The 26,345-nt window shown below is 38.5% G+C and overlaps 3 protein-coding genes across 9 annotated transcripts; 2 read left to right on the top strand and 1 right to left on the bottom strand.

Moving 5' to 3' along the window:
- Positions 1-1,329: 1,329 nt before the first annotated feature.
- LOC107845566 (transcription termination factor MTERF4, chloroplastic) lies at positions 1,330-5,640 on the top strand. 6 transcript variants are annotated; one of them, XR_007046026.1, is made up of 3 exons: positions 1,330-3,314; positions 3,804-3,994; positions 5,211-5,640. XR_007046026.1 is itself a non-coding variant. In XM_016689968.2 (2 exons), the coding sequence occupies exon 1, from the start codon at positions 1,807-1,809 to the stop codon at positions 3,286-3,288; it is 1,482 nt and encodes a 493-aa protein (XP_016545454.1). In that variant the 5' UTR covers positions 1,330-1,806; the 3' UTR covers positions 3,289-3,314; positions 5,207-5,637. The 6 variants fall into 6 exon arrangements, 4 of the variants coding, with proteins under 4 accessions (XP_016545454.1, XP_016545457.1, XP_016545455.1 ...); XR_007046025.1 differs by having other exon boundaries at positions 5,207-5,638; XM_016689968.2 differs by lacking the exon at positions 3,804-3,994 and having other exon boundaries at positions 5,207-5,637.
- A 1,930-nt stretch (positions 5,641-7,570) lies between these two features.
- On the bottom strand, positions 7,571-19,128 carry LOC107845325 (enhancer of mRNA-decapping protein 4). Of its 2 annotated transcripts, none has more exons than XM_016689584.2 (12): positions 18,179-19,128; positions 16,241-16,290; positions 16,011-16,167; positions 15,706-15,924; positions 14,178-14,306; positions 12,348-13,979; positions 11,225-11,584; positions 11,032-11,151; positions 10,599-10,769; positions 9,220-9,378; positions 8,995-9,120; positions 7,571-8,144 (listed from the first exon to the last, which is right to left on the bottom strand). In XM_016689584.2, exons 1-12 carry the CDS (start codon positions 18,929-18,931, stop codon positions 7,836-7,838), a joined length of 4,185 nt encoding a protein of 1,394 aa, XP_016545070.1. In that variant the 5' UTR covers positions 18,932-19,128; the 3' UTR covers positions 7,571-7,835. The 2 variants fall into 2 exon arrangements, with proteins under 2 accessions (XP_016545070.1, XP_016545071.1); XM_016689585.2 differs by lacking the exon at positions 18,179-19,128 and adding an exon at positions 17,745-17,992.
- A 1,584-nt stretch (positions 19,129-20,712) lies between these two features.
- LOC107845585 (GTPase Der) lies at positions 20,713-23,499 on the top strand. Its single transcript, XM_016689999.2, has one exon. The coding sequence runs from the start codon at positions 20,934-20,936 to the stop codon at positions 23,244-23,246; it is 2,313 nt and encodes a 770-aa protein (XP_016545485.2). The 5' UTR covers positions 20,713-20,933; the 3' UTR covers positions 23,247-23,499.
- Positions 23,500-26,345: the final 2,846 nt, after the last annotated feature.

Below are 26,345 nucleotides of genomic sequence, written 5' to 3'. Positions count from 1 at the left end.
TGTCCAAATTTTTGGTGACATATAAGTGAAAGTACAGGTATTTGAACGGGTTCTCCCGGGCCTTCTCGGCTTCGGATGCCAGTCCGGCCCATGGGATTTTGGGGCGTGACAGTTATGAAGATGGAAATTAACAAAATGAATATCATTACATTTAGAGTAAAGAATTAAAAACACATCTAAATATTATCTTTGGATAGTAAGAAGAAAATATTTCAATAACATTGTGTTCTTTTTAACATCTCAAAATGTTTACAACATTGTATTTTTGTTTTGTCATATATTACACTATCGTACGTATTTTGGGTACCTAGGGTAAGCTACGTGGGTCATGTCTGCGAGAAGTAGTTGGTGTAGGGAATGTGGGGGGCTATGTAGTAGTATTACGAGGTCTTCGTCTGGTTGCATTCTTCCGAATTTCGCAAGGTAATCCGCGCAGTTGTTTCCTTACCTTAGGGTATGCATCATGCCGTTTCCGAGCTCGGATAGTAGTCGTCGACACTCCTCTATCATGGCGCGAACCGGGTGGCTGTCGACTGTGTCTCTCCCCCGCTTAGTAGCATCAAGGCATTACTCGAGTCGGTCTCGATGATGACCTTCTTCATTCATGTTGTACCTCTTCACTAGGCTCAAGCCGCTATGTATGACCCACAATTCTGCAGTCAGACTCTCAACGGTGGCTCAAGGATGAAGCTAGTAAAACGCCCCCAAAATCAAGACCTCAAAAAATTTTAATTGTTAATTTTATAATTTAATTTTCTTTTTGACAATAGTGAATATATAATAAAGAATAAAAAAAACTATCATCATTCATTAGAAATATTTTTAAATTTTGAATTAAACTACCCAAATTCTGAGGTATTATTTTTATGCTTTCCCCAATAAATAATATGTTTACAATAACATCTAAGGTAATTATTGAAACGCATGGTTTAACCTTTTATTAATTTGGATCCATCTTTACTATTATAAACGATAATATTGTTATGTGAAATATAATACTACTCTAAATTCAAGTTTGAAGATTCTTGTAAACTAAAACGCATTTTGTATGATTTTGGTGGCAACTAAGATTTCATTTTTTAATTTTAGTTGTTACTGTATTATTTTTATTTTATGAGTATTTTTTTATTGGTTAAACTGAAACCAAACTGTTAAGCACCAAAAATCGATAAATCGAAAATCGATAAGAAAATATCTTATTGGTTAGTTATTGATTATTGGTTTTGTATATTTAAAAATTAAAAACCAATAAATTAAATTAATAACACATAAAATCGAACCGAATCGATGGATGCTCACCCTAATCACTGGGCCTCCGAATTTTCTTCTTTCTCCTCTTTTATCTTCCCTACTCAAAAGCCCCAATTTTTCCATTGAAGTAAATGTACAGCACCTAAGGCAAGGTGTACAACAGTTAAGGTAAGGCGTTATCCCTTTCCTCCTTCGTTAAAGCTCTTATTTTGTTGCTTGTGAAGTCAATACCAATATTATTGAGGCCTCACATTAAAATTTGGTTTTAGCCTAGCCGACGAGTCCATATTAAGGTTCGAATTTTCTTCTTCCTTCTCCTCTTTTATCTTCCCTACTCAAAAGCCCCAATTTTCCCCGCTCTTATTTTGTTGCTTGTGAATTCAATAGCAATCTCGAAATGACCAAGACCTCACATTAAAATTTGGCTTTAACCTAGCCGACGGTTCCAAGGTTCGAATTCTTCTTCTTCTTTCTCCTCTTTTATCTTCCCTACTCAAAGGCCCCAATTTTTCCTGCTCTTATCTTGTTGCTTGTGAATTCAATAGCATTTCCAAAATGACCACAATAATGAGAAGAAACCAATCCTCTTTAAAAACAATCCTAAAAGATCAATTTTTTAATACAATCCTTAAACCCTACAAAAACCCTAAGGTAATTAACCAAAAACCCTTTTCCACCAATTCCTCGAAATTCCCAGAATACGAAATGCCAACAGTAACATGGGGAGTAATCCAAGGGCGCAAAGAGAAGTTGGTGTCACGTGTCATAATCTCTGATTACTTGAAAACTATAGGAATAATCCCTGATGAATTAGAGGAATTAGAATTGCCCTCCGCTGTTGAAATTATGCGCGAACGTGTTGAATTCTTGCAGAAAATTGGTCTAACGATTGATGATATGAATGAATATCCTCTAATGCTTGGTTGTAGTGTTAGGAAAAATATTATTCCTGTTTTGTCATATTTGGAGAAGATTGGGATTCAAAGGTCTAAGCTTGGTGAGTTTGTTAAGAATTATCCTCAGTGTTTACATGCTAGTGTCGTCGTGGAGCTTGTTCCCGTTATTAAGTTTTTACGAGGTCTTGATGTTGAGAAACAGGATATTGGGTATGTCTTGATGAAGTATCCGGAGTTGTTAGGGTTTAAACTTGAGGGAACGATGAGTACTTCAGTTGCTTATTTGGTTAGTATAGGGGTTAATCCGAGGGATGTAGGGCCGATGGTAACACAATATCCATATTTTCTTGGAATGAGAGTTGGGACGATGATTAAACCATTGGTGGATTATTTGGTTTCGCTGGGTTTGCCGAAGAAAATATTGGCGAGAATGTTGGAGAAGCGAGCATATTTACTTGGTTATGATCTTGAAGAGACGGTGAAGCCAAATGTAAATTGCTTACTTAGTTTTGGACTTAGGAAGGACAGTTTGCCTTGTGTTATTGCACAATTTCCACAGATTCTTGGTTTGCCTTTGAAAGCTAAGCTGTCGTCGCAACAGTATTTCTTTAACTTAAAGCTCAAGATTGATCCTGATGGTTTTGCCCAAGTAATCGAGAAGATGCCACAAATTGTTAGCCTACACCAGCATGTGATCATGAAACCTGTCGAGTTCCTTCTTGGACGGGGATTTTCCACGGCTGATGTGGCAAAGATGATCGTAAAATGTCCTCAGTTAGTTGCTTTGCAAGTTGGTCTCATGAAAAATAGTTATTACTTTTTCAAGAGTGATATGGACAGGCCAATGTCCGAGCTTTTGGACTTTCCGGACTACTTCACATATAGCTTGGAATCTAGAATCAAACCCAGGTACCAACGGTTGCAGAGCAAGGGAATCCGATGTTCTTTGGCTTGGTTTCTCAACTGTAGTGATCAAAGATTTGAAGAGAGATTATATGGTGATTACATAGAGCCCGAAAGTTCTGGTCCGTCATTTTGTATGGGTGGGAAACTAGTGCTACCAGGCAATGAGATTGTATCAGAAGAGGAAGACGACAGTGATGATGATGAAATGCTATATAGACGCACTGTCTCTTTGTAGTCGACTTTGTAACATTCGTCAATTCGGTATAAATGCTAATATCTTTAATTTTAGTTGAATTCTTTTGTTGTTATCTTCATTGTCTTATGTCCTTGTTTGCTGCTTTTCTTCCATCATGATAAACTTTCTGCACAATCCGCACCGTAGCATATGCCGTTGAACACAAAATATTATTATTTTTTTCCATGGGATTTGTTTCAGATTTAAATTCAATGAAAAACAACAGTTTCTTTCTTAAGTTGCTCGAACTCTTCAAATATGTCTATGGGTGCGTGTCGGATCCTCCAAAAATAGTTTATTTTTGAAGGATCCGACACGGGTGCGGCAACAATTTTGGAGAGGCCGAGCAACTTAGGTTTCTTTTGTATAATTATCCTCTCACTATGAATCATTCCTGATAATGCTCTGAACAACTTCGAGTTCGACATGTTCAGTGTCCGCTGTGGAAATAGTAGACATTTTCTGTATTGATGTTAAGTAGGGCAATATTTATCTTGATGCTGCCATGTGACCAGGAGGTCATGGGTTCAAGCCTTGGAAACAGCCTCTGACAGAAATGCAAGGTAAGGCTGCGTACGATACACCCTTGTGGTGGGGGCCCTTTCCCGGACACCGCGCATAGCGGTAGCTTTAGTTCATCGGGCTGCCGCCCTTGAGACCTGTTCAATGGCTGCATGGATGTTTGAGATCCAGTGAGATTGACAAGGTATGGCCAGCCAGCATCTCATGGTTACAGGTTTGAATCTTTTTGGTATGCTTAAAATGCTAGTGATGGTAAATATTTGTGTTATGGACTCAAATCGGGAGCTATTTTCGCGTGCTTAACATTAGTACCGCGTTGAGATCATTGCTTAAAGGTCTTGCACGGGTTGGCCTTTTCACCAAGCTTATAGTTTTTTTTGTCGTAATAGTTCAGTAGCTACATTGTATGCGAACTTCATATTTTTTTGTTATGTGGACTGTTTATGAACATTATAAGTACTTGTGCTAGTTGGTATGCTTAAATTGCTAGTGATGGTAAATGTGTGTTATGGACCAACATGGGTTGTCGTGCAGCGGATGGGGCTGCCACCCTTAACCAGAAGTCGAGGGTTCGAGGGTTCGACGCTGGACATGGAGAAAACTTTGTTGGGAGCGCTACCCCCGAATGAGGTCCTACCCGGCGCGAATCCGGATTAGTCGGGCTCCAATGCGGGTACTGGATACTGGATGGGAAACCAAAAAAAAAAATGTGTGTTATGGTAAATATGCTTAAAATGCTAGAAACTTAAGTTTATTCTGTAAAATAAAAATTGACAAATTGTCTAAAGGATCTGTATTTTGTAAGAACTGTAGTAATTGGAAGTTTATAGTATGTTTTAACCATTCTTTTGTGAGTACAGTATTATTGTATTGTGGTGGTAGTGGTGGCGTATTCGGGAGAAGGTGTGAGTTGCCTCGGTGGAGTACAAGATGCGAGAAGTGAGGTTACGTTGGTTCAAGCACGTGATGAGGAGGGACTCTGATGCTCCAGTGCAGAGGCGTGAGACACTGGCTATGCATGGTTTTAGGCGGGGAAGAGGTAGACCGAAGAAATATTGGACGGAGGTGATTAGGCATGATATAGAGCAGTTACAACTTACGGAGCACATGACCCTTGATAGGAAGGTGTGGAGGATGCGGATTATGGTAGAGGGTTAGAGAGTGGGAGTGCGTCGGTAATAATAAGGGAGCGCTCCTTTGTGTCTGGAGTTTCTTGTTCGTGGTTTTGTGGCTGTAGTATTAGCTTGTGGCTAGCGGTGTTAGTTTATTTTTGTATACCGTACTAGTTTATATGCACTTATCTTTTGTGTTTGTTATACTGTTTGTTTGTTTTGCGTACCATACTAGTTTATATGCACTTATCTTTTGTGTTTGTTTTACTGTTATCGGTCCTAAGCCAGGGGTCTTATCGGAAACCACCTCTCTACTTCTCCTGAGGTAGTGGTATGGTCTGTATACACTCTACCCACCCCAGACCTCACAAGGTAGGAATACGCTGGATATGCTGTTGTGGTGGTGGTGGTGGCGTATGCACCGGAGATTTCACCGGCTCCGGGTGTAGGTGGTGGAGGCGATGGCAGAGATGGTTGGGGTTCGGACTTTTTGGGACCACCGGGGGTTAATTCTACGACAGCTCTTTCTGTTTTTTCGTATTTTGTTACTGCCCTTGGGGTATTATGGTCTTTTTCTATTTACTCATGTAGAAGAATAAACTATTATTTTATTATGTTTTAGATTTATTTTTATGTTTTTTTTTTTTTTTCAGTTTGTTTTAGTTGTAATTTTGATATTTAATTTGAAATTTATCGACATTGTAGTAGTTTGAATTTGTTTAATGTTGTGCACTTTTGATATCATCCTTTTTTTATTATCGAAACTAAGTTATTTAGCGCGATTTTAGTTTATATACAACGTTAGTGTAAAGAAATAATTTTTATATTAGCGTATCATCTTTACTTAGTAACGTGTAACATGTTTTATTTTCAAGAACGAAAATCATATATTTTATAGAGACTTATATGTTTATAAATTAATTGTAATTAAGTAAATCGATTAATAGTAATTAATAAAGTTGTTAATTTCTCTTTTATATTTTCCAAGGGAATGGAAAAATAGGTACGAAAAAGGAAATTAACAAAATGAATATCATTACATTTAGAGTAAAGTATTAAAAACACGCCTAAATATTATCTTCGGATAGTAAGAAGAAAATATTTCAATAACATTGTGTTCTTTTTAACATCTCCGGACATTTTGTCATATATTACACTATCGTACGTGTTTTGGGTACCTAGGGTATGCAACGCGGGCCATGTCCGCGAGAAGTAGTTGGTGTTGGGAATGTGGGGGGCGATGTAGTATTACGAGGTCTTCGTCTGGTTGCATTCTTCCGAGTTTCGTCCGTGCAGTTGTTTCCTTGCCTTAGGGTATGCATCATGGCGATCCCGAGCTCGGATAGCAGTCGCCGACACTCCTCTATCACGACTCGATCGGGGTGACTGTCAACTGCACTTCTCACGCTCAGCAGCATCAATGCATCACTCGAGTCGGTCTCTATGATCACCTTTTTCATGTTGTACTTCTTCGCCAGACTCAACCCGCTCCGCCGTGAGACTCGACGTCGCTACAAAACCTAATCGGCCACAAAAACCGCCTAACCATCTACCCTGATCATCCCTTGCTACACCACCAAACCCTGCAAGCCCTGAATTCGGCATGAAGCTCCCGTCCGTGTTGATCTTGATGCAGCCGGTCGGGGGGAACGACCAACTAATATATCCACAGGCGCATCGCTCTGTCGGGGCGTTGGTCGAACGCGACAGACTTCGGCACGATTTTTGATAATAGGGAAATGATAACTACTTAGCCTAATTGAAATTATTGGAACGTAGATTGCCATTCTTGAATATAATTAAGTTGTAATAGTGACTTATTTATACAACTATAATTTAAATCCTTTTCCCATACAACTTAGGATTATAATTTTCCGATTTAGGATAATGTTTAATAGTTTTTTGCTCTATTTTGCTACCAAATTTGATTTTTACTTTACTTTGAAGCAAAGTTAAAGAAATACTATAATTACTTTTTACTTTTTCTACAAGTAAAATATAAATTTTTTCATATTTAGCTAACCTATTTCTTGAACGAAAAGCTTCGTACTTTTATTCATTGAGTTGGCACACCCATTAAGAAGCGCACTGCAGGGCCCATTCTTGGGATGACGCTCCCAACAAGATTTCCTTTATACCCAGGGCCGGACCCAAAACCTCTGATTGTTCGTGGTACCCTACTAAATGATATTTACATCGTATCTTGAAATTAATTTGAAAAAAAAAAAAAGCAATTAATGTTGAGGATAAAAAAGGAAAAAAGAAGTTTTCTCTGGATATGTCAAAAATGACGAGTAAAAGTAAAAATACAATTAGGAAATTAATGACAAGTAAAAGGAACATAATACCTGAGTTGCTCGGACTCTTCACTTTTGATGCCGCACCCGCGTCGAATTCTCCAAAAATATACTACTTTTAGCGAATCCGACACACACCCGCTGACATTTTTGAAGCGTCCCGAGCAACATGGAGTAATACATATGTTCCCGCAAAACTCAATCCAGACATATTTATTAAATTATTAATACCGTCAACCAAACGCAGGATAAATGCATCACTCAATCAGGGCATACTAATACCGTCCACCAAACGCAGGATAAATGCATAACTCAATCAGGGCATACTAATACCGTCAACCAAACATGGCATACACAGAAACTTTTAACCTCCCACTTGAAAATTGCAGCAAAGAGATAACAATGTACAAAGTACCAAAATCTGTATACACAAATACTTCGCCCGAGGTCAGGAGATCGGTCAGGAGCCCAGCCAGGTGGCGGGCGTGGTCAACACAAAATATACTACTACTCAGATCAACAAACCCGAAAATCCAACCGACCCCACGACAAATTTTACCTCGGGGAAAAGAAAAGGTATTCCATCAGGCGTAATCGCGTGTTATTCTTGAAAAGATCATTTACAGGTCATAAGCATGGAGTTGATAACATGCATGAGCAGACGAATGCTTGAAATTTCAGCGGGGGTCGTGGTGGGGAGACTCCGATGATGGTTTAGGATTTGATATACTTGCTCAAAGATAGGCCGCACGTGCACTGCAATCATCGGGTCAGTTGGATTTATCGCTGATAGAACATCCCTCATCCAGGATAACTTTCGGGTTGTCTCCTTGGTGATATCACAAGCCACCTGCTGAAGAAGTGAAAGAAGTACTCCTTGACTCAACGGGAGAGGATTCATCGATAAGATAACCGGTAGATCAACCTGGAAGAAGGCATAGGGAAATCGTTAAGATGGATCGAAAACAAAAAATTTTACTTCAAGAAATGCAGCAAAAAGTGTGGCCTTGTCGCGAATGATGCAGGAAACGCCTTGGGAGGCCAAGGTTCAAATATTAACAGTGACTATAGTTAGGTTGCTCGGACTCTTAGAAAATGATGCCGTGGGTGTCTCGGATCCTCCAAACGTAATGAAATTTTTTAGGATCCGACACACTCCCGGCATCATTTTCAAAGAGTTCGAGAAACATAGGTTCACAAAACAAACTAGGTGATTTCTTCAACGATGGCGCTTGGTAACAGATACCAACTTGTATATAGCTAAGATTGTCAAATGCAGTAAACTAGGAAATCAACAACATTACACCCTGAGTTGCTTGAACTCTTCACTTTTGATGCCGCACCCGTATTGGATTCTCCAAAAATACACTAATTTTGGTGAATCCGACATGCACCCACTGACATTTTTGAAGAGTCTGAGCAACATTGATTACACCCATGTAATCCCACAAGTAGGGTCTGGGGAGGGTTGTGTGTAGTTGACCTTACCCCTATCTCGTAGAGGTAGAGAGGCTGTCTCCGATAGACCGTCAGCAAACTAGGAAATCAAGATTCGCCAAAATTTGAAATGATCTATTTAGATACAAGAACCTTCTAATTGATAAGGTTAGTTATTCGTCGATTTGCATTTTCCAACTTCATCGTTTGGATGGTTTGGAAGTTTATCCTTCTACCAACTCGAAAGATAAGAGGTGAAACATTTGCCCGGTAGCAGTCCTAAACAACCCGATATCTTAGCCCTATCCATAAACAAGTGATATGAGCAAACAGTATACCTGCAAACATAACCACGATACAATAGACACATCGCTTCTTTGCAAGGCTGCAGTGAACGCCTCCTCATACTTGCGCTCCACTAACAATCTAGATAACTCCTTGGTTGGATCAGCCGGAGCCTCAAGCTATTATAGAATAAGAAAGGACTTAAGTCTATAAGCAGAATATAAATAGCTATCAATTATACTATCGAGAAAGAAGTAATTTAAGGGAATAGAAAGAACCTTCTCATGCAGTAATGGTCCATTACTCATGTGGCTAACCAATGGATTCAATGACTTGGAATTTGCTCCCGAAACTGCAAGCGTAAGCAACTTCTTTTGACCATCAGCTAGCTCTCCACTCAATGTTTGAGTCATCGATGATGCGGAATTGATGGCATCCTGAAAATTAACTCAAGTGAGTTCTTTTTAAAAGCACGAATTCCAAAGAGAGTATAAACTCGGCCATTATCGATGATAACAAATATATCCAAGAAAAAATAACATTTTTCAAGTAAAATCTCTTTTTACGAGTAACTACAGCTTTCAAATTTGAGATGGAAGTAATAACCAAAAGAAGAATACCACACACAATCTCATGAAATCTATACTAAAAGATTTTGTCACTCATAAATAAGATCGGCATGTATTACCCAGTAACCTTGAAAATAATAACACAAATTCCGATCCAACACACGCTTACTGCTTAAGTTCCTCTAATAAATAGTCAAGTGATTACCCCCCACCTCGTCCCAAACCCAAGAATGCCCTCGGAGACAGTGAGGAATGTTCATCGTGATGCCAAGTTCATGTATTCAACAAAGCATATGCAAACCCGCTTCTAGACTCTTCCATAGAGAATAGAAATATTCAACTCTGCTCTGCAATTAAATATTTAATTACAATGATAAACGTTGACGATTGCTCTCTATTAAGTAGTGATGTGGAAGCATGAACACCAATTTGTTAAAAAAGCATGAACATCGACTTATTTATCAAACAGATACACACGTGTACCCAAGCTTCAAATAGATTCCATCATTCCATTTTGACTTCTTTAATAAGAAACCTATACCCCCTCCTCTATTACACTTTGTTTGACTCGACACAAAGTGTAACAAAGAAAGAAGACTTTAAAAACTTGCGGTCTTAAGCATGTCATAAAATTTGTGTAGCTATAACTATAACAGCTTGTTAATTAGGAATTATAGAGATGTGTCAATTCTGTTTGGAATGGACTAATAAGGAAAGTGCCAAACAAAATGGAATCGAGGGAGTAGAAAGGATGGTCTGATAGGAAGGAATAAGAAAGTAGATATATATATATACAACAACAACAACAACAAACCCAGTGTATTCCCACAAAGTGGGGCCGTACTGCTACCTCACATCCATCCATCCATCCATTCATGCATACATACATATATATATATATACATAGAAAGAAAATTATACACAGGGCGTGGAAGGAGTACATCATTGGCTACTAATAACTCTCCATTCCAGAGCATAACATAAGTTAGATATGTTAAAAAGGGAAGGTACTGTCCTACCCGAAATTAGCAAGAGAACAGAAGGGTAAACAGTAAATCATACTAAAAATCACAGTTCATAAGTCATACCCGTAAAGCATGTACTAACGGTGAATGCATGGACTCAAATTGCTGTAGAGCAGAAGTAGTGTGTTCAGCAAATCCTTTCTGAAACGTTGAATCTACTTGCTCAAACATAGCCTTGCATGACATCTCAAAGGCAGGGATCACCGAACCTTCCATTGTAGATTTCAAAGTTTCCTGCAGGACACATAGAATGTCATTGAGTATAGAGCGTCCAACATTAATTTGTAAACTGACGCGTCCTGCAAAAGAAGCACAACGAAGACAGCAGGAAAGAAAAATAGCAGGTTGAGATGTTCAGGACATAAATTCAAAGATCTAGCAATCTAGCATTGCGGGGGAGCCACAAAATATAAGTGAATAGACAAGGTTGAGGAAATGTCTTTGTTTCCACATTGAGTGGCATTAACTAAATAAAGAATTGTCTACTCACGCTCACCTGAAGAGCTTGCTTGCCAGAGATCTGGAATTGCGACTGAATTTGCCTAGCGACGGAAGCTTCAAGTTTGGAGCTAACCGTTTTCTCCAGTTGGTTCACTGCCTTGTCACTAACTCCTTTCTGCACCATGCATGTTCCGTCATTGACAAACAAATTCAATTTTTTTTAAAGGCCAGATTTTCATTATATTAACCTGGAAGGCTTCTGAAAGAGCAGTTGATACAGCTTTCTCAATGGCAGGGACAATACTGCGTGTGACGGCTTGTCCAACAGCTGCTAGTTCTTTCTTCATTACTTTTTCTATTAGCCCCGGCATGTCCTTGTTAAAGCAGTTAGATATCAAATTGCTTATTTGTTGAGTACGATCACGAAGTAATTTCTCTTGTTTTGCACCCTCTTCTTGAAAACGGGCCAATAAAGCATCAGAATTGGCCTTGACAGCCTTCTCCATGCTCCGTCCCAAGGCAGCCTCAAGTCTTCTTCCTTCTTTGGTAACTGGAACAGCAACCATCATACCTATCTGCTTTTGCGTTTCTTTTTGCATATTAAGAACCTAAGAAGACACGGCATTGAGAGAAAATGGAAACAAGAACAGAATATAAGAAAAACAACATGATAATGTACGTAAGATGATAAACTGCAGAATAGCAATTTCCAGCACGCTTTAATGTTTCATCAATGCAAGACAAAAAATGGTTGGACAAACAGTCCTCCCATATAATAAATATATATTTAGAATCAGCTTCCACCACTTGAAAAGTTTGAATATTCCAAGAAGAGAATTCTCTGAAAGTAGTTTCACAAACCATTGGATGTGAAAGAGACCTAGATGATGGAACTTGACTGAAATAATGCAATAAATTTCAGAAGGGATTTTCTTTGATAACGGAGAAATCCCCCAAGGAATAATGGCGCACGGTGTAGTCCCACAAGTGGGGTCTGGGGAGGTAGGATGTACTCAGATCTTACCCTACCTTTGTGGGGTTAGGCAGGCTGTTTCCAAAAGAGCCTCGGCTCAAAGGAGAAGCTTTTGACGCAGCGAACATATGATAGCAAAATAACAAGATACAAAGTAAATGTAACAGCAGATAGCATTACACATTGGAGAATAAGTAACTAAGCAATTACTAACTACTACTACTAATAGGAGGAGAGAAGATGGAACTCCACTAAAAGCATCATAAATTAAAACAATAACAAGAATATTAAGACAATTACAACAACAACAACAAACCCAGCGTATTCCCACATAGAATATTAAGACAATTAAAGTTTTACATATTCATGTACACAGTCCCTTGAGTCAAAGAAGGCACCTGATTTAGCTTCTCATGCATGGACAAAATTTGTGAGACTGCAGCTTCCATAGAGGCATTACTTGCGCTGACACCACCCTCATTGGAATCAGATGAGTTGAAATCACCAGGTGAGGATAAAGCTGGTTCAAATCCTTGAGTGTTCTTTGCCTTTTGTTTTTTTGCTTTGGCACTATAAGGTGGAGGTTGATGAGCAGAAACTTGCAGACTTGAGTCTAAATTCTTTCCAGAGATCTCCTTCGCAGAGTCACGATCTTCTTCAGGGGCAGTTGATGTTTGGGTCAGCTGCTCAGTTTCAGAAGCCCCATCAAGCTGCCTAGATTCCTGGATAATATAGGTTTTAGGCGATAAGGCACGACATTCTCGAGCCATTTCTCTTCCGAGATCAGATGCCTGAGAGCAAAAGGGTTTCCCCTTGTTTTCTGACACAAAAGGATGAAGGTCTTCTTGAGAGCCAATATCAGTTTTTTGACTGAATCTTGTTTCACCAACAACCTTAACCTCCACCTCCACATTGCTGGTTTCCTTGTTGATTACAACATCTTGGATACTCGATTCTCCCTCACTTTTATGCTCATTAACATGGTTTACCTCAGAGGACGAGTTAGCCAACAATATCTCCGAAGGAGTCACCAGATGAGTAGGGTGCTTGAATTTAATTGGATTACTAATACCCGAAGAACCATCATCACGTGTCACTTCATCTTCATTATTCATTGGGTCACCATCCGACGAAGTAAGGCCAGTCAAGTTTGGATGAATGGCATCCATTTGCCTGTCAACTGAATATTCAACAGCCTTAGGATCCCCAAAATGGTCACTGACAGAGGGACCAGGCTCAGAGCTGTTTGATATGCTTCTGAAACCAGAAAGTTTTTTAGCCAACTCGGGACTCAAAGGTGGTGGTGGTGATGCAAAGGGAGCAATATCAGTATCAGTAGTTATACTGGGTAAACTAGCTGATTTAGATTCCGTGACTGAAGAAGCAAATTCCACAGAGGTGACCGATGCAGTATGTGCATCAGTCGTAGAAGGTCTAGTTGATGCTACAAGCTCTGTGCCACTCTCATGCACTAAAGATTTGGGTGCAGAACTAGTTAAAGGAAACTCCATTAGTTTACTACCAGGAGGATCAACAGGAAGATATCCTTCAATACTAGCAGCATCACGTGAAACATTAGACTCTGTCCTTTCGAAACCCACAGCATTCTCCATGGGAGGTGGCACGCATTGGGATAAGTCCAAAGCATACTGCTGAATAGCCTGCGTCTGTACACAGTACACCTGAACAATCTGTTCACCATGAGGCAGTAAATCACTTGTTCCAGTGAAACTCAAAATTGGCATTGTAACTGTAAATTCAGCTATGTAATCCATACGGGTTGCCATTGGGTTCAGACCATACTCTAGATGAACAACATATATGGCATTCTTTTTTGCATTCGCTAGTACGAGCAGACCTGCTTGAGACAAGGCTGCAGCTTGGTTAAAGAATGTCTCTTCAGCACGAGCTTCAGCAGAACTCTTTAACTCCAATGTTTGTATACAGTGCCATGATTCAGCATCACTAGGAAGCAACCAGCCTTCTTCACTTGCTGATACCCATATCTTCATTTCCCGATTAAGTAAACCCTGTATACTTTGACTGGTTACATGTGAAGAACTAAACGCTAGAAACAGCCAAGACATAAACTTATACAGAAAAATAAAATAAAATCAAGACCAACTACTCTCCTAAAGCATGATCCCTTTAGAAAAACACAGTTATTCCTCAAAGTAGACATCTGATTCCATCAAAAGATGCTTGCTACAAACTATATTATCACATACCCCAGTGATGAGTATGATGTGGTCTGGGCGGTCTGGAGCAGCAAGGAAGGTTGCTGAATTAACAGGATTACCAGCATGAGGCCTGAGAATTGCAATTGGTTGTGGCTTCCGGTCTTCCCAAATCTTTATCTGTAAAACAAGATACAAACCACACACACGAGTTATGAGCAACCAACTTTAGTTAGCAAAACAGAAGATAAATTCAAAGTTTATCATCAGATCACTTTTTTCCCTTTCACAGGACAGAAACCACATCCTTTTTCTATTTTTCTTTTGTTTTGTCTTCAGAACTTTACACATTAACAAAATTCAAGGGTGAAGAATGAATAAACCTAAAACTGTGCAAGTATTAAGAAGAAAACATTACAGTATCGCATTGTCCACTTCTTCATAACTAGCAAAGGACTGCACACATTCTGGGACATTTGTTGTGTTGGTTTAAGAGAACAGTGGAATCTATACAATCTGGATATTGATTTCTTAGAATGACCATTTTTATTGCTAACTCTATATTTCACATAATTTTCTTGCCATTCATTCCCATGTACATTGTTAGTTGGTTGTTTTAAAATGCATGGGGTGCCGGCCGGCTCATGAAAAGCAATGCCTTGTAGCATGAAAAACCAGTGGATAAAAAGTTCTGGTCGTGCTTTGATACAAGATCAAACACACAACACGGATTCAAGAGATCTACAAGATCAACAACAATAGAGAATCAAAGGCCCCACTCGGCTTTTCTATGTTTTCAAGACAACAACAACAATATTCAACAAAGTAGATGGAGAATACAAGATTACAAGGACTATAGTGAATCGAAGAGGCCCCACACGGCTTCACTATGTCAACACATAAACAACAAGATTACAACAACAAGAAGGTTATGGGTACATTAACAACAACAAGGAACCACGGATTCAATGAGATACAAGATAAATAGTTAGACCAAATGAAGGGACAATCTTAAGAACCCAAGAATTGTTACACTCTTGGACCCTTAAACACTATCCGCGACACAAACCTAACTCTACGTTGACACAAGAGGGCCTTTACCTCCTCTAAACACCAACATTTCAAGCCAATATGCAAACACAAGTGAATCTTCACTTGTCTAGCCCTAGTTTCGGTTGGAGCTCTTGAGAGAGAACTAAAGTGTTGCAAATGTTACAAATCTCAAAATATGATCAACTAAGTGAATAAAACCGTAAGTGGTTCTATTTATATTACATTCCCCGAAAGACTTAAAATGACAAAGGTGCCCTTTTAATGAATAAGGCTTCAAGGCCACCCCTTTAGTGCACACATAGGAGTGATTTTTGGCTTCTCCCACACTTAAGCTCGGGCCTTCTCTCGGTTTCCTTTGACATGCACAAAAAGGGTCCATCTACGAGATCACACTTGTATCATACTTGTTGCTGAATCATCATTTTACAAATGAAAATGCATTGAATGATATGGCTGCTGTATAGAGCAAAGACAGCAAATATAAATGCAAACAGTTTAACAGACAATAAGCAAAACTCTCACGAACCGTGCCATCCACTGATGCAGATACCAATCGGGTGGTCATCCACTGGCACATTGACAGATCAGTCACTTCTCCATCATGAGTACCAACAAGTTGTACCCCATCAATCAACTTGTCAACAGGACATCTGAGAGGTTCATCTGCTGAAAAAACTTCAGCTTTTCCAAATTTTGTGGTATCAATTTTTAAAACATGTTTTCCGATCCCGACCACAAGAATTTCCTGTTGAAGAGAGCATAACAACAGTTACGAAGAAAACTAGTAGAATAACTATGCTAGAAAAGAGTTCCACAAAAAAGAACTGGTACTTGTTTGTGACAATGCCAACAAACTCGAGGATGAACAGATGCCCCTTCACCAACGACTTGAACAGCAGTGACAATCCTCCCTGTAATTTGGGGAGTATCTTCCTCATCGGGTCCTTCAGAAATTTTCCATATATAAACACGCCCATCGACGCTTGCACTGAAACATCAGAAAAATTAGATAGATAAAGCACTTCATAATACCTGATATGAATAAAAGAGAATAGCACTACCTGGCCAAAAGGTGAACGTCCTCAGCAAAGAAAGCCATGTCTGTAACCCTCTGAAAGAAAATTCATAACTTAGATGAATACATAATACCGTACTAACAAAAGAATGGTTAAAACATACTATAAACTTCCAATTACTATAGCTCTTACAAAATACGGATCTTTTTTTCCAATATTAAACCAAACAAGACAATTTGCCAACTTTTATTTTACAGAATAAACTTAAGTTTCTAGCATTTTAAGCATATTTACCATAACACACATTTACCATCACTAGCAATTTAAGCATACCAACTAGCACAAGTATTTATGATGTTTATAAACAGCCTCTCCCCTCTGTAGAAGTAGTGGTATGGACTGCGTACACTCTACCCTCCCCAAACCCCACTATGTGGGAATATACTGGGTTTGTTGTTGTTGTTGATAAACAGTCCACATGACAAAAAGTATGAAGTTCACATACAATGTAACTACTGAACTATTTCGACAAGAAAATGTAAGCTTGGTGAAAAGTCCAACCCATGCAAGGCCTTTAAGCAATGATCTCAACGCAGTATTAATGTTAAGCACGCAAAAATAGCTCCCAATTTGAGTCCATAACACACATATTTACCATCACTAGCATTTTAAGCATACCAACTAGCACAAGTACTTATAATGTTCATAAACAGTCCACCTAACAAAAAAATAAGAAGTTCGCATACAATGTAGCTACTGAACTATTACGACAAAAAAAATGTAAGCTTGGTGAAAAGGCCAACCCGTGCAAGACCTTTAAGCAATGATCTCAACGTGGTATTAATGTTAAGCACGCGAAAATAGCTCCCAATTTGAGTCCATAACACACATATTTACCATCACTAGAATTTTAATCTAGCATAAGTACTTATAATGTTCATAACAGTCCACATAATAAAAAAATATGAAGTTCGCATACAATGTAGCTACTGAACTATTACGAAAAAAAATGTAAGCTTGGCGAAAAGGCCAACCCGTGCAAGACCTTTAAGCAATGATCTCAACGCGGTATTAATTTTAAGCACGCGAAAATAGCTCCCAATTTGAGTCCATAACACAAATATTTACCATAACTAGCATTTTAAGCATACCAACAAACAAAAAAATATGAAGTTCACATACAATTTAGCTACTGAACTATTATGACAAAAAAAAAATGTAAGCTTAGTGAAAAGGCCAACCTATGCAAGACCTTTAAGCAATGATCTCAATGCGGTATTAATATTAAGCAAGCAAAAATAGCTCACAATTTGAGTCCATAACACACATATTTACCATAACTAGCATTTTAAGCATACCAACAAACAAAAAAATATGAAGTTCACATACAATGTAGCTACTGATCTATTACGACAAAAAAAAAATTAAGCTTTTCACATACAATGTAGCTACTGAACTATTAATACAAGCAAATGTAAGCTTTTCACATACAGTGTAGCTACTGAACTATTACGACAAAAAAAATTGTAAGCTTGGTGAAAAGGCCAACCTGTGAAAGACCTTTAAGCAATGATCTCAACACGGTATTAATATTAAGCACACGAATAGCTCCCAATTTAAGTCCATAACATATATAACTCTTATTAACTGCAATTTGTCTCCCTAAAACAAGTCCCGGATCTGAACCATACTTAGTAATAGGTGTAACCTCCAACTGAGGCTGCACTTCACCAGGCAACCTAACATCTATATCATAAACAACATGATCACCATTCAAATGTCTCCCTTAAGGTAACTTACTACTACTCAGCATTCGCATCATTGGACTAGTAATACCACCACAAGCATTTTAAGCATACCAACTAGCACAAGTATTTATAATGTTCACAAACAGTCCACATAACAAAAAAATATGAAGTTCACATACAATGTAGCTACTGAACTATTACGACATAAAAATGTAAGCTTGGTGAAAAGGCCAACCTGTGAAAGACCTTTAAGCAATGATCTCAACGCGGTATTAATATTAAGCACACGAATAGCTCCCAATTTAAGTCCATAACATATATAACTCTTATTAACTGCAATTTGTCTCCCTAAAACAAGTCCCGGATCCGAACCATACTTAGTAATAGGTGTAACCTCCAACTGAGGCTGCACTTCACCAGGCAACCTAACATCTATATCATAAACAACATGATCACCATTCAAATGTCTCCCTTTAGGTAACTTAGTACTACTCAGCATTCGCATCATCGGACTACTAATACCACCAACACCAACACTGGGTGAAACTGCACCAAATTCAGATACCTCAGACCCTGAATTTTGCAAAATGGGTTGTTGAGAAACTTGGGAAACTTCATTTGTCAATGGTGGTGCACTCAACAAAGCCATTAAACGAACCCCAGGGTTAGGATTCAAGAATTGATGTGGACTAGTTGGGGTGGTAGCAGGAGGTTGAAGTGGGGGTGCAGGGAAAGATATGGATCTTTGAGGGATATGGTGAAAAGGGGGTGTAGAGGTTGGGTAGTAGAGTCCACCGGCACCGGTACCAACTCCGGCGACAACTCCGGCGCCGGTGCCAACTCCGGCAGGTGGATATGAAGAAATCAAATTCTGGGAATTTGGTATTGCTGAAATCGGTTGTTGTTGTGGGTTGAAGAATTTGTGAATATCATACGGTGGTGGTGGTGGTCCTCCACCGGACTGGTTAGGATTTCCGGCGGAAGCCATAAATTATTTTTTTTCTTTTTTTTTTTTGGAATAAATCAAAAAAAAAATTACAATTTTTGGAGGATTAATTGAAGGGAAAATGAAGAGAGATTTGATGAAAATGGAGGATTTGGAGATTTGAGTAGTGAGAGTGATGAAAAGATTGGGAACTTTATGGGGGTAATAGTGATATTATGGCAAAAAGATGGGTGAGAAAATAATATTTTATTAGATTGGGTATCTAGTTGTATTTTTATGTTTAGAATAATGCTACTTGAGTCCTCTGAGTTATAATTAATTTAATATACTATATAAAATTATTAAAATTGTACTTTATATGCACTTATCTTTTGGGTTTGTTATACTGTTATTGGTTCTAGGTCGGGGGCTATCGAAAACACTCTCTAATTCACACGAGGTAGTGGTATGGTATGTGTACACGCTACCCTCCCCAGACCCCACTATATGGGAATACACTGGTATGTTGTTGTTGTTGGACCTAATGTATGATCTAAAATCACCGTCAAATGATGTGGTATAGTGATTGAGATTGCTCTTCCCTTAATCAGACGTCTCCGGTTCGAATCCTGATACAGAAAAATCCTTAAAAAGGGAGCGCTACCCCCCGAATAGGTCCTACCCGGTGTGAATCCAGAAGGGTCACATCATAAAGATCTATTATACACAAACTTACCTTGCATAATAAATCAGGCTAAAATAAGCTAAAACTATTATAATGCAGTTAAATTTTTCAAAATTCGAAGAAGGGCCACATGATAAAGATCTATTATATGCAACTTACCTCGCATAAGTTGGGCTAAAATAAGCTAAAACTATTATACAACGGCTAAATTTAAAAGATTTGAAGAAGAATCACGTCATAAAGATCTATTATACGCAAACTTATCTCACATAAATTGGGCTAAAATAAGCTAAAACTATTCCAAGGCAACTAAAATTTAAAAGATTCAAAGGACCGCACATAAATTAGCTAAAACTATTATATGGTGGCTAAAATTTAAAAGATTTGAAGAAGGACCGCATCATAAAGATCTATTACACGCAAATTCACCTCGTATAAAATAGCTAAAACTATTATACGACGACAAAAATTTAAAAGATTCGAAGAAGGATCACATCGTAAAGATCTATTATACGCAAATGATCTCACATAAATTAGCTAAAACTATTATACGGCGGCTAAAATTTAAAAGATTCGAAGAAGGACCGCATCGTAAAGATCTATTATATGCAAATTCACCTCGCATAAATTAGCTAAAACTATTATAAGGCGGCTAAAATTTTTAAAATTTGGAAAAGGACCGCATCATAAAAGAACTTACCTTGCATAAATCATGCTAAATAAAGCTGAAACTATTACAAGGCGGCTAAAATTTAGAAGATTTGAAAAAAGACCGTATCATAAAGATTTATTAGACGCAAACTTACCTCGCATAAATTGGCCTAAAATAAGTTAAAACTATATAAGTCGGCTTAAATTTAAAAGATTCAAAAAAGGAGCAAATTATAAAGGTCTATTACACACAAATTTACCTCAACATAAATGAGCTAAAACTATTATAAGGCTGCTAAAATTTAAAAGATTCAAGGAAGATCGCATCATAAATATCTATTATTCACAAACCTACCACATAAATTGGGCTAAAATAAGCTAAAACGATTATGAGCGGCTAAATTTTAAAAGATTTGAATATTATACGGAAACTCACCTCATATAAATTGGGCTTAAAATAAGTGGCTAAAATTTAAAAGATTGAGCGGGTAATTTAAAAGATTGAGCGGGTTATATTAGGTCACAAACATTTTCGCGCCGTCATTTTCTGCCTCCATTAAATTCCCTCGCCGTTCTCCACCATTCCAACCACCGTGTAACACCGCCGTTTTCACCGTCCACCGCAGCTCCACCGTGTTCAAGTTTTCTGATCTGCTTCCGACGAGTCAGTTAATGAAGTTCAATTGAGCTGCGCCGACACTCTCCGGTTATTCGTCCTCTTTCTCGATCATGTTGCTGAGAAACTTGAAGCCTTTGTTCCGCCGGAGAAGCCGTTATATCTTCGGTATACTCTTCAGAACAACTAGCAATTTACCGTACAATTCAAGTTGCAATGAGACGATAGGAGTTTCATCGATTAATTCTACGAATATTAAACACGTGCAATTTGCGTGTCTACCGAATGCTTATTTCATTTGCAGTGTCGCGAAACTGTGTACTTCGTTAAGTCAAGAGAAGGAAAATAAACCGTTAGATAATGCTACTGTTACTGCTAGTAGTAGTAGTGATATAGTTGATGAGAAGATAGATCAACTGTTAGATAATCGCGCTGCTGCTACTCGTAGTTGTAGTGATATGGTTGATGAGAAGATAGATGAGATTTTACGTAGTAATGCTGGTGCTACTAGTAGCGGTACGGTTGTTGAGACGACAAATGTACTGTTAGATAATCGCGCTGCTATTAGTACTGATATAGTTGATGAGAATGCGGATGAATTGTTAGGCAATGGTGTTGTTACTAGTAGTATTGATATGTTTGATGAGAATACGGATGAATTATTGGATAATGCAGCTGCTATTAGTAGTGATATGGTTGATGAGAAGCCGGATGAATTGTTAGATAGTGGTGTTGTTACTAGTAGTGATATAGTTGATGAGAAGCCTGATGAATTGTTAGATAACGATATTGTGGTTGATGAGAATGTAGATGAACGGTTAGATAAGGTTGTTGGTACTAGTAGCGTTATGGTTGACTTTACAAAGATTGATATTAATAAGTTGCCAAGGGTTTTAATAATGGGAAGACCTAATGTAGGGAAATCTGCGTTGTTTAATCGTTTGATACGAAGGAGGGAGGCACTTGTATACAATACTCCGACTGATCATGTTACTAGGGATATACGAGAAGGTGTTGCGAAATTGGGGAATTTGAGGTTTAAGGTGTTGGATTCAGCTGGTATAGAAGCAGAGGCTTCTTCTGGTTCTGTTCTTGGTAGAACTGCGGAAATGACTGGAAATGTGCTGTCGAAAACTCAGTTTGTGATTTTGTTAGTTGATGCTAGAGATGGAGTGTTGCCTATGGATTTGGATGTTGGGAAGTGGTTGAGGAAGAATGCACCTGGAATGAAGACTATTGTGGTGATGAATAAAGCTGAATCGCTCGATGACTGTGATGGTTCTCTTGGAGCTGCTGTTGGCGACGCTTATAATTTAGGATTTGGCGAACCCATTGCTTTATCTGCTGAGACAGGACTCGGTATGGCTGAACTTCATGAAACCCTTAGACCATTACTTGAAGAATATGTGATCCAAAACAACATCCGTGATGATGAGATCAAGGAGAATGAGGAGAATAACTCCTCTGAGGATATGGAGAGTAAATTGCCATTGCAGTTGGCAATTGTGGGGCGGCCTAATGTTGGAAAATCAACCTTGTTGAACACAATCTTGCAAGAAGATCGTGTTTTGGTTGGCCCTGAAGCTGGATTGACTAGAGATTCCATCCGTGCTGAATTTGAATACGAAGGAAGAACCATTTATTTAGTTGACACAGCAGGTTGGTTGGAGAGGACAAAACAGCAGGAGAAGGGACCGGCATCTTTAAGTATTATGCAATCAAGGAAACACCTTATGAGAGCACATGTAGTTGTTTTGGTCCTCGATGCAGAAGAGATTGCAAAAGCTAGGCGAAGCATGAAGCATGTTGAAGTAGTTATAGCAAGGCGAGCGGTAGAGGAAGGACGTGGTCTTGTTGTGATTGTAAATAAGATGGATCTTCTAAGAGGGAAAGAAAATTACAAATTGTACAAGAGCGTGATTGAAGCTGTGCCTCAAGAAATTCAAACGGTTATTCCCCAGGTCACTGGGATACCTGTTGTATTTGTTTCAGCTCTCGAAGCGAAGAGTCAGATAGCTGTCATGAATCAGGTCGTTGAAACATATGAAAAGTGGTGTTTGAGATTGTCAACAGCTCGTCTTAACCGTTGGCTACGCAAGGTCATGAGCAGACATTCTTGGAAAGACCAGGCAGCACAACCCAAGATCAAGTATTTCACTCAGGTGAAAGCTAGACCTCCAACTTTTATTGCATTTATGAGCGGAAAAACCCAGCTCTCAGATACAGATTTGAGGTTCCTAACTAGATCTTTGAAGGAAGACTTCGACTTGGGTGGAATACCAGTTCGGATATTGCAACGAACTGTTGAAGGAAATAGTAGAACTAATATCAGCAGCAAGAACAAGCAGCCAGCTAATAGAACGATGGAAAGGGCTGTTTCTGACAAAAGGACAATCCTCGCTGTAGAAAGCAGCAACACTACTTGAATTATCCAAACTTTAGCTTATCCTACGTGGTCATAACTTAATTCAAAAAGAGAGAGAGAGAGAGGGAGAGTATTTTTGGTCTTTGGGAAAGCATGTTTCCCTCTGCCATTGTCTCATGTCTTTTTTCCATTGTATCCTATCGTAGACGGTAGATGATAGTCTTGTTTGTTTTATGCTTTATGTGAATATGTCAAGGAACTTGATTTTTCTTTTTTATTTAATTAATATAGGGTGAAAATCATTTTTGTCCTCCTACACGACTGACTCTTTCAATGCTTTTGTGGTAAAAGTTAGAGAGAAACAATACTAAATTATTGGAATGGATTAGAAGAAAAACTATGACTAGATCTTGATAAAGTTATGAAAAGCTTCTGCTTTGAACGCTCTGATTCCACCAAAAGTGAGAGAAAGAGTGGCTCAAAATCAGGAGGGAAGAAAAATGATTTGTTTTGGGCTAATGAACACTTGTTTGAAGTGCATGAATTGAAAAATTATGTGGTAGATTTGAAGAAAATGTCATGTCAAGGTAGGGGTGCGGTCTGCGTACACACTATGTTCCCCAAACCCCACTTGTTGGATTACTCTGGGTATGTTGTTGTTGTTGTCACATCATGTCAATGCAGAGACAAATAAGTGGAGTGCCATGCGGACATGCTCTATGCTGCATGACTCATATTAGAGAGGATGCTACCAAATTTGCTTATCCTCTACTCACTAAAGAATGCCATGTGAGGACTTTTTCTAGAAAGATCAATCCAGTACTGGGAAGATAGCAAATAGCCAGTTGTAGATCAACCCATTGTGCATCCTAATGAGGAAATGGAGAAGAAGAGAGGTAGAAAACTGATTAAAGGGAGAAGAGAATCAATTCATTGCACTTGCAAAAATATGGGTATAATAGCAGATCGTGTGGAAAGAATACATCAAGTACAAATGCTGGTGAACTTCATTAGTAAGTTTATTATTATTTTTTTACATTGAAGGGGAGCCTCAGAGTAACTGGTAAAGTTGCCTCCATGTGACCAGAAGGTCGCGGGTTCAAGCCTTGGAAACAGCCTCTAGCAGAAATGCAAGGTAAGGTTGCGTACGATACACCCTTGTGGTGGGGCCCTTCCCCGGACACCGCGCATAGCGGTAGCTTTAGTGCACCGGGCTGCCCTTTTTTTTTTTTTTTTTTTTACATTATGTTCTTGAAAATCGTATTTAGTTATTCTAGCTGAAGCTTGAGTGCTCCATTATTCTGGTGTCTGTGGAAGTTGATTTTTGTTTTCTAATACAAGGTTGTTAATCTGTCCGCTGGTGCGTTCTGATGCGATTCTGGCATTGTTGGTCCTTTTCGGTGCGTTTCTGCTGATGTTGGCTTCTCGCTGTCGCTAGTCCTTTTCTTTTTTTGTTGCTCTAATATACGTTTGCATTTCTTTGAATTTTTAAAGATTTTGCTGCTATTAAGCTGTTGTCGCCTCTCTAGTGCATGAAGAGCTACTGGTCTTTTTCTACCTTTGCTAAATAAATATTGACCTTCTGCTTATATATTTATATATATATATATATATATATATATATATTTATATGGTGGTTTTAATCTAAATCAGTTTCTATGTTCAGATGCAAATTGCTGTATGGTTCAATATCAGTCCCTATTTGTTTGCTTTGTAGTCAAAAGTCCCTCTTTCCCAATCTGAATCGCTTGTCTGTGTACATTTATAGTCGATGCCATATAGTTTCAATTCCCCATTCCATGCCACTTTCTTGTTATTTTCATTAGTTTTCACATAGGAGTGCTTGGTCCTAAGCCGGGGATCTATTGGAAAGAGCCTCTCTACTTCTCTTGAGGTAGTGGTATGGTCTGCGTACACTCTACTCTCCCCAGACCCCACTAGGTGGGACTAGATGGGAATACACTGGGTATGTTGTTGTTGTTGTTCACATAAGAGTGTTGTATTCATTATTCTGTGTTTCTCCACTTGCTAGAGTAGATGTGTTGAAAGGCACGATATTCACAGTTGGAGTTCCAAGGATTCATCTTCAAGTCCAAAGCACTTCTTCTCGTTGCATACCTTAGTCCACTACTGTAGGGATAGCGTTTGCTGCAACTTGCTAGAGTAGCCGCTTTGAGAGCCACAATATTCACAGTTGGAGTTCCAATCGAAAGCACTTCTGCTCATTGCATACCTTGATCCACTAATGTATGGATAGCGTTTGCTGGTGCAGTTTGACCATTAGCAGCAAACGGTGTTCCTCTTCTCCTACCTTTGAATCCAGAAGTACCAGCGGAGTTCTAACTTGCTGTCTAACTCCTTGACATTGTCAGGTACGTAAACGTCTTTCATGTTATGTTATGTTATGTTATATATTCTCGTGCAGAAAAGTCGAATTGGCATACGGACTTTTCATCTATTCTTTTATCGTCATCTGAAATGAGTTTCCAATTTATCAGATGATTTTTGAATTCAAGTTATATACATACAAATGGGGAAAATGTAATATTGTTATTGAATTTAACAATGATTTTTATTAGTGCCATGTGACCAGGAGGTTACGGCTTCAAGTCTTGGTAATTGCCTCCGTCAGAAATGCAAGTTAGCGCTGTGTATAATACACCCTTGTGGTGGGACCTTCTCTGGACCCTGCGCGTAGCGGGAGCTTTAGTGCACCGGGCTGCCCTTTTAATTAATGTTCATCAAGAAATTTACTTGTAATTAAATAAATGACATAAATTGTTGAATTTTTTTTACACTATTAAATACACACAACTTAAACACGTTTTATACAAATTAATAATAGGTTTATTCTCTACTTTTTTTCAACCTGAAGACTCTTTTTCTCTCTTCCATAGATTTATAACTGTTTCTCCCATTTCAGAACTATATTTATATATTTATTTCCCACTTTTTTCTCACCATCAAAGTAATAACATCTCTGGCAGCATATTTTGATCCATTGACAAAAAGAAAAAAAACAATTTCTTTTTGTGCAAAACATAAATAATTTTGATCCAAATGTGTCTGTTTTGCCCTGGTAAGGTTTGCATGTTATGCACATGCTTAATATTATTGGTGGTTGCAATTGGTTTGTTGTTTGGATTTGGAGTTTTTAAAG

This window comes from Capsicum annuum, chromosome 10 (genome assembly GCF_002878395.1).
Source record: "Capsicum annuum cultivar UCD-10X-F1 chromosome 10, UCD10Xv1.1, whole genome shotgun sequence".
NCBI classification, from domain to species: domain Eukaryota; kingdom Viridiplantae; phylum Streptophyta; class Magnoliopsida; order Solanales; family Solanaceae; genus Capsicum; species Capsicum annuum.
Note: the sequence above shows the minus strand (reverse complement) of the source record. Positions and strands in the feature narration are given on the sequence as shown.

Coding starts and splice junctions, on each gene's coding strand:
- LOC107845585 (XM_016689999.2), top strand. CDS start 20,934: ATGTTGCTGAGAAACTTGAAGCCTTTGTTCCGCCGGAGAAGCCGTTAT.
- LOC107845566 (XM_016689968.2), top strand. CDS start 1,807: ATGACCACAATAATGAGAAGAAACCAATCCTCTTTAAAAACAATCCTA.
- LOC107845325 (XM_016689584.2), bottom strand. CDS start 18,931: ATGGCTTCCGCCGGAAATCCTAACCAGTCCGGTGGAGGACCACCACCA. Junction 15,925..16,010: donor GTTGGCATTGTCACAAACAA/GTACCAGTTCTT, acceptor TCTCTTCAACAG/GAAATTCTTGTGGTCGGGAT. Junction 13,980..14,177: donor ACATCATACTCATCACTGGG/GTATGTGATAAT, acceptor CAAAGTATACAG/GGTTTACTTAATCGGGAAAT.